The 12,005-nt window shown below is 36.3% G+C and overlaps 5 protein-coding genes across 5 annotated transcripts; 3 read left to right on the top strand and 2 right to left on the bottom strand.

Moving 5' to 3' along the window:
- Positions 1–26: 26 nt before the first annotated feature.
- On the top strand, positions 27–2,598 carry PHYBLDRAFT_115135 (hypothetical protein; the record flags this gene model as incomplete). The annotated part of the gene is made up of 8 exons (XM_018428438.1): positions 27–167; positions 293–430; positions 604–711; positions 823–969; positions 1,100–1,179; positions 1,260–1,550; positions 1,714–1,805; positions 1,880–2,598. Coding segments are annotated over 8 exons (1,716 nt in total), but the record flags the coding sequence as incomplete, so codon positions are not given.
- Positions 2,599–2,659: 61 nt separating this feature from the next.
- Positions 2,660–3,418, top strand: PHYBLDRAFT_159484 (hypothetical protein). Its single transcript, XM_018433992.1, has one exon. It carries the CDS (start codon positions 2,680–2,682, stop codon positions 3,367–3,369), a length of 690 nt encoding a protein of 229 aa, XP_018288884.1. The 5' UTR covers positions 2,660–2,679; the 3' UTR covers positions 3,370–3,418.
- Positions 3,419–3,431: 13 nt separating this feature from the next.
- Positions 3,432–6,636, bottom strand: PHYBLDRAFT_38250 (hypothetical protein). Its single transcript, XM_018440104.1, has 8 exons — positions 6,389–6,636; positions 6,158–6,279; positions 5,686–5,979; positions 5,274–5,568; positions 5,077–5,193; positions 4,724–4,984; positions 4,405–4,602; positions 3,432–4,311 (listed from the first exon to the last, which is right to left on the bottom strand). The coding sequence occupies exons 1-8, from the start codon at positions 6,536–6,538 to the stop codon at positions 3,859–3,861; spliced, it is 1,890 nt and encodes a 629-aa protein (XP_018288883.1). The 5' UTR covers positions 6,539–6,636; the 3' UTR covers positions 3,432–3,858.
- Positions 6,637–8,012: 1,376 nt separating this feature from the next.
- Positions 8,013–8,477, top strand: PHYBLDRAFT_64083 (hypothetical protein; the record flags this gene model as incomplete). Its single annotated transcript, XM_018441230.1, has 3 exons — positions 8,013–8,038; positions 8,070–8,083; positions 8,212–8,477. 3 exons carry the CDS (start codon positions 8,013–8,015, stop codon positions 8,475–8,477), a joined length of 306 nt encoding a protein of 101 aa, XP_018288882.1.
- A 1,558-nt stretch (positions 8,478–10,035) lies between these two features.
- On the bottom strand, positions 10,036–11,611 carry PHYBLDRAFT_64084 (hypothetical protein; the record flags this gene model as incomplete). Its single annotated transcript, XM_018441231.1, has 3 exons — positions 10,036–11,117; positions 11,179–11,329; positions 11,594–11,611. The coding sequence occupies 3 exons, from the start codon at positions 11,609–11,611 to the stop codon at positions 10,036–10,038; spliced, it is 1,251 nt and encodes a 416-aa protein (XP_018288881.1).
- Between the last annotated feature and the right edge of the window lie 394 nt (positions 11,612–12,005).

Genomic DNA, 12,005 nt, shown 5'->3' with positions numbered 1-12,005 from the left:
TATTTTATTTATTTATTTAAAGAGTCATGGCGTTTTTCTCTGGTTTTGTAAAGAGCGGCCTGTCTTTTCTAGGAAAGGATTCTTCGGCATTCCCTTACACACTCGGTGACAAAGTCGAATGGTTTAAGGATCGCTCAATCTGGTCATTACATCACGGCACAAAAAAGGTAAATCTCTTTTATTTTATTCTGCTTTTGCTTTTATTTTTTTCTTGAGAGATGATGAATTTTGTATATTTATATATAGTTATATGAATTAATTGGTATCTATTTGTTGTTGGTGACTTGATTAGGAGGATGGATCCCAAGTTTCTATCTTTGTATTCGACTGCACAAAACACAGAGACAAAGTGCAATTAGCTTCAAATGGATTCAAGAGGATGCGTACTATGCGTCATCCTGATTTACTTCGATATCTGGATGGAATCGAGGTAATATTAATATATATATATATATATATATATATGATGGAGTTAAATTTCTTTCTTCTATTTCTCTTTGTAAAAATAATAAGAAGCATAACAATATAACAATAAGAATCAACTCACTAGCTAGAATCAAACTATAAAAATTATCTGGAGTCTGACCGAGTTTGATTAAATAGAACGATCAAGCAATTATGTTTGTAACCGACCCAATTGAACCTCTTTCCAACCAACTCGGCCAAGATCCTGATAGCAATCTTGTTCTTTGGGGTCTTTATAAAGTAGCAGTAAGTTTTGTTTTTTTTTTCTTTGTAATTGAAAAGTTTATCATCAATAAAAGAAAAGGAAGAACTGAATGATATAGAGAGAGAAATGTTTCTGATAGACAGAGTTTGTAGAATGCTATAAAGTTCATCAATCATGACTGTGACATGGTACATGGTAATATCCGAGTATCTTCCATCTTTACCAACAAAGCAGGCGAGTGGAAGCTGGGTGGATTTGAGCTGCTTTGTTCCATGAAAGATGAAAGCCCGATTAGTTTGGTAATATATATATATAGCATAAAGGATATTGTGCCTGTGATGCCATAAAGAGAAAGGAAAAGAAATATTAACAACAAAATGGTTTGATTTGATTTGGACTCTGATTTTCTTCTTTATTAAAACAACAAAGACATTTGGTGGTTTGGTTCCTGAAGCACAAAAATACGCCACACCTGAAATCAAAAAATCTGGCTGGACAATCATGAAAGAGTAAGTTACTCAGAAACTATGCTAAAATTGAAACCGTTTCATTTATTTATTTTCAATTTATTTAATGTTCAACAATAAAGCCTTCCTGTGTCTGCAACAGACTCTTATCATCTAGGTTGTCTGATCTATGAAGCTTACAATCTCCGTTTTGATACCATCGAACAATTATCCCGACCAGGAAATATACCGGCCAACATGGTTGAAGCTTACAAGGCTCTCTTGCGCCAGGTCATGAGCAGAGCAGATGCAGCAACTTACCTCGAGGTCGGATTGCGCCCAAAAAGTTTCTTTGACCATGATTTTGTAAAAGTGAACCTGTTCCTTGAGAACATCAGTATCAAAGAACAAAGTGAAAAAGAAGGTTTTTTCCGGTGCGTACAAATATATATATATATATATATGTGTGTGTGTGTGTGTAGAAGAGAAGGGGAGAGCTGTATTTTGGAAAGAAACCCAAAGAAAAAAAAAAGACTAAACATAAGAATTATCATATATTTATTCATTTTTATATTTTTTTGCTTCTACAAATTATAGGAAACTAGACACCCTTATTGACACCTTTCCCGGAGACTTTTCGAAATACAAGATATTGCCAGAACTTGTAAAAGCATTTGAGTTTGGTTCTGGTGAGTTTACCTCGATTAAAACAATAATTTGCCTTTCTTTTATTTTTACTAACACAGACCCCAAAAACATCAAGGTGGAGCAAAGGCATTAAATGCAATAATCAAAATCGGCCACCATCTTCAAGACAAGGAATATGAAGAAATCATCGTTGGTCCGATTACAAGGATGTTTGCATCCCCTGATCGTGCTATTCGTGTCAGTCTCTTGGAAAACATGCCAAAGTTCATCGACCACATTCCCGCAAAGGCAGTCGCCACCCAGATCTTTCCCAACGTTGCCACCGGCTTCACGGACACGGTGCCTCTGATCCGAGAACACACCATCAAATCCGTCCTGTTGCTGGTCCCTAAACTAAGCGACAAGATTATCAACTACGAGCTCTTGAAGTACCTGGCCAAGCTGCAGATGGACGACGAGCCCGGGATCCGGACAAACACCACGATCTGCTTAGGAAAGATAGCCCGGCATCTTGAGGAAGGCACGCGCAAGAAAGTGCTTGTGCCAGCATTCACCCGCAGTCTCAGGGACGGATTCCACCACGCACGCATTGCGGCCCTGATGGCTCTGGCGGCCACATCAGAATACTACGATGCTCAAGACTGTTCGACCAGAATCGTGCCTTGTGTCTCGCTTGTCCTGATAGACAAGGAAAAGCCGGTGCGTGTCCAGGCCTTCAAGACCATGACATGCTTTATAAACCGACTGCAGGACTTTGCTGACCATATGCCAGATACTGCCATCGTACCTCAGCAGCAATCTGCTGCTTCTCCTGCTGGCAGTGGTACATCAAACGGATCACAATCACAATCAGCATTATCGCCAAATGGAACACAGCCCGAAAGCTCAATGCAACAAGCAGCATTGGCATTGACCATGTCAGGAGTATTGGGTGGGGCAACCAAAGGTCTGGCAGGCTGGGCTGTGTCTTCGATCGGTGCTCGCTTTGCGTCACCAGTTGGCGATATTACTTCTCCTCCGGCTGTTATCAGCACACCCTCATTCTCTCCAACAACAGTTGAAAATTCGGCAACAAGCAACCAGCTTTTCAAACCACAGCCAGCAGTAAATTATAATAACAATAGTAGCTATGGAGTAGAAGAAGAAGAAGAGAATGGAGGAGGCTGGGGTGATGATGAACCACTGGAAGATTTACAAGACACATGGGAGCCTTTGGAGACTGCAAAGTCAGAACCACTCTATACAATGTCTGTTTCTCCTAAAAAGACAATGGGCTCATTTGGCTCAACGTCCATGGCCCACAAGGCAGGAACTTCGATGCAACTTGGAGGAGCAGGAGCAGGAGTAGGTGGATCAAAGAAGGTTGATTATAGTATAGAGCCAGACACAGATAGTTTCTTCAAGTCAGTAGCAGCAGCAGCAGCAACAACAACAACTACTACTACTACTACAGCAACAACTGTGAGAGACTCGCAGCAGGGATCAAGTGCACAGAGTGTAGCTGACCGAAAAGCGGAAATGGAACGAAGGAGAGATGAGCGCAGATTGAGATTGGCTGAGCTTCGAGACAAGAAAAAGTCTGGCATTGGGGCCAAAAAGATATAAAATCAATAAAACCAATAAAACAATAAAAATACACATTTATATGCAGACCAATCAGCACCAAAACACAAAAATACTGGCTCTTTCTTGGCCTTTATTATTATATTGTTATTAGTTGTTATTGTTGTTGTTGTAGTAGTAGTAGTAGTAATGATTATTATTATACTATGATTTTGATTTTGATTTTGATTTTGATTTTATCTGTACGATCTATAGTAGGTTAATTTGACTATTAACTAAAGAAGATCAATAAGAAAAAGAAAAAAGAAAGTATCTAAAGAAAGTGAAGATGAACAGAACAGAACATTGAAGGATGAGAAGAAGAAAGGAAGAAAGCAGGCGTGGGAAAGGAATAAGAGGACATTTGAAATTTGAGACGTGTAATGGAGGTTTTGGTTCTGATTCTCATGAACGAGAAAAGAATTATGCAAAACAGAAAGAAAGAATGATAAAATAGAAAGAAAATATGGAAAGGATGTTTTGCTCGTTTTGTTATGCGGCAAAGTTACCCAAGAGTTCGGGAACCTTGAGTTCGCCTTTTGCAATCTTATCGACTGTCTCTACCAAATCAAAGGTGATTTCTGGAGAAACAACCGAATCATGTTTGTAGGCCGGGTGGTTCATTACAAACTGTCGCAGGTATGCTGCTCCTGTCATCAGCTCACCACTAGCACGGCGGCTGATGAGTGACAGATAGCTTGAAAGTTTGCAGCGAGTCTGGACATCGATGTTTGTACTCTCGAGGTAATGGTGGATTAAAGGCACAAATCCAGTAAATCCATTTTCCTTGCCGTTGATGATCTCGTTCACAGTCATAAGTTCGTATTCATCGTCATCGTCTTCATTCTGGGTATCTGAATGAGAATTAAAGATGTTCTTTCTAAAGTAGAATTTTTCGTTCAAGACAGCTCCTCGTTTTTGAGCCGTTTGCATATTGATGTCAATCTTAAGCCCACACACACAAAGAGATGCAAAAGAAAATTGAGGTTAAAGATATTAGAACATTAAACATCCGTAAATCACGGTATAGGGTTCTACCTTTGAAATGGGGATATAAAGGTTTAGGCCATAACTGAGGATAACACGAGTCAACAGGACGATAAAGACGGAGAATGCAGCATTTTCAAAGTCTGTAAGCTGAACTTCCATACTTCTAAACTCAACGCGCCATCCGATATCAGAGTTTGGTGGTGGGGGTTTGAAGCGAACGGTCTGCCAGTTGGTTGATTGAAGATTCTGTTTGTGTAAAGCATATAAAGTCACAGATTGATGTATTTAAGCTTTATATTCATATATATATATATGAAGAAGAGGATGATAAACTATAGAGTTCCACTAATAAGGTCACTTTACTTACTTCAAAATGATCAGAAGATTTTGTGTCATCTTGATCCAACAGCTCCTTAAAGATTACCAGAGGATCACGGATAAACAAGTGCGACACATGTTTTGCCAACAGATCATCGACGTCGTTCTTTCGCAGTTTATCGTAAATGTCGTGATCGTACACCAAGTCCAGATCATTGTACTTGGGCTTGTTGATTGGATCTGTGGAGAGATAGGTGTCGATGGAGTCGTAGCGGGACTTGTTTATGACAAATCGGTTGTTTTTCAAGGGCTATAAATAAATCATTAATATTCATATCAGCCTCCTTATTTGAATACACATTTAATCCTGTTATATCACTTCAATACAGACAGCTTACTAACCTCCAATCCTCTTTCTTCGCGTGTGCGATCATCTACTGCGGCAGCAATTACATTCCAACGGCAATCTACATCGGCAAGATAGCCTCTGAAGATGGGTGCAGCAGCAGTCAAGGCCAACTAAGAAATAAATAAATAAATGTACACACAAAATTTTCTTGTATCCAAAACACCAAAACAAATATATATTTTTTTGTTACCATCACGGGAGTCATTGGGGCCAACTGGTCATAAAGACGTCTGGCCTCATCTACATTACAGGCCTGGAAAGTGATCTGGAGACAGCAGCAGCCCATTCCAAAAGCCATGGCATCCATGTAGATATGATCAGGCTTGGCAGCACCTTCCTTTGCTTCCTTGTCGTGCTTAAACAAGGTTCTGTCCCACAGGACGGTAGGATCGATAAAAGGTTTTGGGGTTTTGGTGTCATGGAAGATTGGAACATTGATCTCCACCTTTGCACCACGACGACGGCGAATATTTGCCGTTAATGTTCTGTGAATTTATTTTTTTTAAAAAAAAAGACAAGATGGTATCATTTTAAGCTCTTTGTGCTCTTATATACAAATTCATATACTCCTTTACGATAAGGATATATGTGGTGTAACTTACGGGAATCTTGCATGAGGATTGATGATCTCGTCCGGTACAAACATACTCTGGCATGCTTTACCATTGGGCTCATGAGGAGGTACTAATTCATCGGGGCAACCGAGACGAGGGTAGTTGACAAGAGTCATCGGCTTTTCATTTGGTTTCATGGCAGCCAATGCGAGACGTCTTCTGAGCTTCATGCTGGGTTCGACTGTCAATAGATCTTGGAATGTGGCGCCATAGGGCTCTCCTGGTGTGCCTTCAATCATGAATCTTCCATATTCTGGTCTCCAGAGAGCATCTGGTACTACCCTATAAAAAAAAGAGACAAGATAAAGAAGTACGGATAATATAATTATTGATAAGTTATCTTGTTTTCTTCCAATCATCCATAGTAGTAATCTCTTTTTATCTCTCTATCTGACTTGTTTTTTGTTCTTGTCTTTGTCGTTGACTATAGCTTATATCCATATCCATATCCAGTACTTACTTTGTTTTGCCTTCCAGATACTCTTGTTCTGCAACCTGAAGTTCGGCCAGTACCTCGAATACGCGAAGAGAAAGTCTTGTTCGTTTTGCCTTTTCATCCACATCAACCACAACATACTCAACCTAATACACAAAGACAAATAGATCTTGTGTGTGAGACTTTGCCAATACGCTAGGTACTCTCTCTCTCTCTTTTGTTTTATATGCTGAATTTTACTGTTATTGTTATTACCTCGTCACCCCATAGCAAGCACTGCTTCTTCTGGCCCTTTTGACTATGATAGATATGAAGGAATTGATCGATACCGTGGGAGCGGACGTGATCAGCGTGTGTTTTGGCTTCTTTCCAGTGAAGTGGTGTTCCAAGTGACAAAAGACCCATTTGATAGTTTTATATATAAATTTGTATGTAGATGCTTGTTGTTGTTTTTAATGATTAAAAAAAAAAGAAGAGTGAAGGAGAGAGAGAAAGAGAGAGAGAGAGATGCAAAGACCAGGCTGAAGAAGGAAAAAAAAATATTAAGAAAAGTAGATCTCAATTTAAAGAAGCGCCCTTAATCCACAAACAAACACACAAAAGTAAGAGCCAAAGCACAAAAAAGTCACTTTTACCTCTACAGCCAATAGAAATTTAGCAGATCATGATTTTAGACAGCGAAGTGTGTGTACGTGTATGTGCGTATTATTGCGAGCATTTTCCTGAGTGCTGACAAATACTTGCTTTCCTTTTTTTTTCTTCTTTCTTCTTTCTGCTTTAGATAAATCATCATTTGTATATCTACTTTTTTTTTTATAAAAAAAAAATTGAAAAATTAAAAAATTAAAATTCAATTATTATTCCCCCCTTCTTTTTTTTTTTTTAATTTTTTAATTTTTTTATTTTATTTTTGGTGCTGATGACTCTTTAATAGTGAAGGCTGTCAATCAAAAATATTTTTAAACTCTTACAGTTCAATCACAAGTCAATTATATTTTTGGTGTAAAGAACAAAGGTCTCGAGGATAAATGGGACAGGGGTGGGTTGGTTGGCTGTAGAGTGAGTGAATTAAAAAGAAAATCATATGTCCAAATCAAACCGTGATTCTACATACATAGATACATTTTGATGTGTGTATATAAGATAATGGTGGTTTCCAGGGAAACAGATTAATTTTTTTTTTAAAAAAAAAAGTCAAAAGACCTCTTGTGATTCCAGGTGAGCTCCTTTAACTGAACGAACGGCTTATTACTAAGTGTACCTTTTTAACTTTATTTTGAAACTAATGCAAGCTGGTTTGAAAGATGCATAAGTCGTCACTTATTCTCTCTTTATCTCTATTGTACAAGGTTAAACTACAGTCAGTATTTATATATATACATATGAATATTGTCATTCTTTGTATTTTAGTTTCTGTTTAATGATATAATTGATGGATTATTAATCAAAAGAATTATTAATTGCCATCAAGAAAATATTTCTGTTTCCAATATATAAGAATTATTATTATTCTGTTGCTGTGGTTACATAGGGTGTACTTGAATCTTACCTGTTGCTTGTCTATAGATTAAAAGTATAAATGACATTTTGACATTTAAATATCAAAGATTATATATATATATAAAGCTTTTCTGGTTTAATTTATATAACCTCGGTCATTACCATTACCATTACCATTACCAATATCAATATTTTATTTTATCTTCTCATGTAGTTGATGTAGTTCGAGTATATATATATATGAAAAGAAAAGAAAAAAGATGTAATAAATTCCAAGACTTCTTTGTAAATATATGTGGGTGTCTTTATTAGTAGATTGTTTTATATGGGAGGACTATTCTTCTGTCATGGCTTTTAGTAAGTCTTTGCTTAAATAAATATGGACTTTTTAGTTTTTGTGTCAGGGTATTTTTGTTTTGTTTTTTTTTTTTGACAGGTACAATTTCATTTGTAAGTTACTTGATACTTTGTGTACTTTACGCTCTAATATACTACAGTTCCAGTTCTAGTTAGAATTATAAAAGAAAAGTTGAGCGACACACACACATATATATATATATATACTGTCTGTACCATAGTAGTACCTGTTACTGTTATACACATTTTTGTGTTTTTGGAATACAAAATCACATACAGTGAGGGGCTTCTCAAGCGCCCGACAAGACCCAAAAGTTTGTCCAGGATTTCCTTATACAAATTGGACGGAGTTTCTATAATTAGTAATCATGGACAAAGTTTTGTCCAGGCAAAAAGTGAAATCCAAAGTTTTGTCCAGCGATTACTAATTTTGGAAACTCCGGCCAATCCGTATAAGAAAATCCTGGACAAACTTTTGGGTCTTTGAGACGGTGGGCGTGGTGGTTGGTGGCCGCCACACTGCGGAGAAAGTGAGAAGTGGCGAGAGGAGACTGAAGTGGATGTAGAGTAGGCAGGACGAAGTTGGCAGAGGAGGCCATTATCAGAGGAAGTTTAGTGAAGAATAATAAAGTAACCTTTTTACCTCGTTAAAAACGCTTTCCCATTTTTATTTCATTTTGACAACTGATTCCATCCCCATACGCCTAGTCATAAGTATTATTTGACGCCCCTAATTAAATACTGAGTGCAGTTCTATTGTCTTGAGAACGTTTCCTCTTAACAGTAGTTTATTGACCCTCGTTACCACGCATCCAATTGGGAATACAACCCTTGCTAGCTAGTAGCCCGGTCATAAACGCTATTCAACTAGAGCGTCCTTCCTCATAGTAGACTTGTAATTAGTTACACCTGCTCCCTCAAGTACCCTACGTGTCATCTTGTCGGGCGCTTGAGAAGCCCCTGAGAACAATAAATTTTGTCACTTTGAGAAAATTGAATGTAACTTTCCAAAAAATGAATGGCATTAAGCCAAAAATGATTGTCCCTTTATGTCAAGAAGTTTTGTCTCTTTGAAGTAAGAGAAATGTCACAATAAGTTAAATCAAATTGACCTAAAAATGATATTTATTTTTTGACCTCAAAACAATTAGAATGGAGTTTTATTATAACATTGAATGATTTGTCGTTTAGAACGACTGGCAAATATGTATAGAATTTCAGCAGGTACGCCGTTACATGCCTCAGCAATTCTATCAGACATTTTTTTCTTCAGTCAATAGTTTGTGGCGTTTCAATTTTTCTTTTAAGATTGCCCAAAACTGTTCAATTGGGTTTAATTCAAGTAACTTTCATCCATCTTTCATCCATCTTCCATCCATCTTTCCCACATCATAATTCTGGCCTAGGCCAAAAAACCGACTTTCACTTGATATAAAAGCACCAGCAAAAGAAAAAAAACCATTTACCTAGTCATGGAAATCTCAAGGAATTTAGCAATATGCATGTTTTTTTATGTGGACTATACTGATGAAAACATTAAAAAATACATCAATTGACTTAAAGATTTTGGTGACGTTGAAATTTGCTACAACACGGAACCAAATCAACCCATCTTGGTCTCAATGAAGCGAATCCATAATGATCCTGAAAGCTATCATTTATATTCTGATGTTACGCCTGGGATCTCCCAGTAGCTCTTGGTGTCTCTTTTGTTCTCCTCCCTTTCTTTTGTCTGTTCTTCCCTTTTTGTCTCTCTCTGTTGTTCTCTTTCTGGCCTCTGAGCACTCTAACTCACACCCCATTATTTCTACATTCGTCATCTTGTCTGATACATTTTATATTAATTATTGGAAAATAATCCCTTGGATAGCATAATATTCATTGTGATTTGATTTGATCTTTATATTTATTATATTTTCTCATTCTAAGTTCGCAACTTATAGCGTGGTGCTCACAAAACTCGATCATAACTGATCTCCTTTTACTTTATTTTATATCTTTTTTTTTATAACAAACCCTTTCTTGTAACGCTGACAATTGCTAATTTATTTTGATCTTTGAATACAATAATTTCTATTCTCAAATTTTTGTAATAGGCCATTATCTTTAACTAATCTCTCGGTGTCAAAAATAAACACCTCATTGCATTGGGCAAAGGTTTCAACTGCAATCCTTTTTAAAGAGGGATTTGCCTCAACCAAGTTAACAATATCTTCACTTCTTGTTGTTATACCAGCAAAGTCAATGGTAACCAAGCAAACATCATGATGAACAGACTTAAGGTAGACAAGCAAGTCTTGCGTGTTACCATCAACACTTAACTCGTTCATAATAACTCGTGAATTGCCTTGTAAATCACGCGATACAAGTGGCGGAGAGGCCCAACTACAAGGTGAAACGAATATTTTGGTTGCAAAAGATCGTTCTTTCAAATTTGATACCATGGATTTCAAAAGTCTTGCTCTAGAAGTAACGTCTTCACTTGGTGATTTTCGAGCATAACCTATAATTTCATATCCATTTTTCTTGAGGTTTTTTAATGATTCTTGGTACTTCGGTAAGTAAGTGCGCATGGAATTGATAAGGTTGTCTATAATTAAATACATTAGCGACCATTTTAATTCCGTCGTATCTTGGTTTACCATAATAAATGTATTCCAAAATATATAACTCTCTGGTGATACTTCGGGATTTTTTTCTTTTGCAAGTAAAAAATTCAACTTTTGATTACGACACCAGGCTGCAAATGACTGAGCTGTTTTTTCACGAAAAACAGTGGTAAAAGTCTTGACTAATTCATAAATCTCCTTGGTAGAAATAATTCCCTTGACATAGATTACATCGTTTTCTGGCTGAGACGGACAATAGACTTCGTTGATAAATTGCTTGACTTGTGCCTCAGTAACTAATTCAACTCTTTCTCTCTTATTGACTTTTTCTTCAGGAGTTTCATCAAGATATTTTTTATAAGTCAATGGATCGCCTCTTATTCTTTGTTTCAAAACCAAAATGGGATCTTGCTCTCTAATATTCCAACATATTTCAGAATCTTCAAATTCTTTGATTTTCTTTCTATAAGTATTGACGCTTTCCTCAGTAAAATCGACATAGAAAAACGCACAAATGGCTTGGTTTTTTGTCAGAATTTTTGTAAGGGAAAAGATGGATGAAAGATGGATGAAAGTTACTTGAATTAAACCCAATTGAACAGTTTTGGGCAATCTTAAAAGAAAAATTGAAACGCCACAAACTATTGACTGAAGAAAAAAATGTCTGATAGAATTGCTGAGGCATGTAACGGCGTACCTGCTGAAATTCTATACATATTTGCCAGTCGTTCTAAACGACAAATCATTCAATGTTATAATAAAACTCCATTCTAATTGTTTTGAGGTCAAAAAATAAATATCATTTTTAGGTCAATTTGATTTAACTTATTGTGACATTTCTCTTACTTCAAAGAGACAAAACTTCTTGACATAAAGGGACAATCATTTTTGGCTTAATGCCATTCATTTTTTGGAAAGTGATATTTATTTTTTTGGAAAGTTACATTCAATTTTCTCAAAGTGACAAAAATTTCCGTTCTCACTGTATCATTACCATCATCATCAGCATCATAATTTATCACAATTCATCACAATTTATCATCATATCTACAATTATTTATCTCTACAAATATCATTAAATTTCCATATATATATATATATCAAATATCAAATACCAAATAGTCTATACTATATAAAGAAATGACAAATGTACAAAGAAAAACCTTGTTTAAGAAAAATTGATAACAGCGAAGAACAAAGAAGAAGAAGGGAAAAGAATGATACTATTAACATTAAGGTTAACATTAATAATATGTGAGAAAGATATTCTGTGAATGATACTTACTCTTACTTTCTTTTGTGTATCAATGTGGTTAAAAATAAGGATCATTTAATTATCCGTTCGGTTCTGTTCCCTTGACATAAACCTCTATTTATTTTCTTTTGATTTTCATTCATTTCCAGAA

The sequence above is a fragment of the Phycomyces blakesleeanus genome, assembly GCF_001638985.1.
Source record: "Phycomyces blakesleeanus NRRL 1555(-) unplaced genomic scaffold PHYBLscaffold_17, whole genome shotgun sequence".
Taxonomy (NCBI): domain Eukaryota; kingdom Fungi; phylum Mucoromycota; class Mucoromycetes; order Mucorales; family Phycomycetaceae; genus Phycomyces; species Phycomyces blakesleeanus.
Note: the sequence above shows the minus strand (reverse complement) of the source record. Positions and strands in the feature narration are given on the sequence as shown.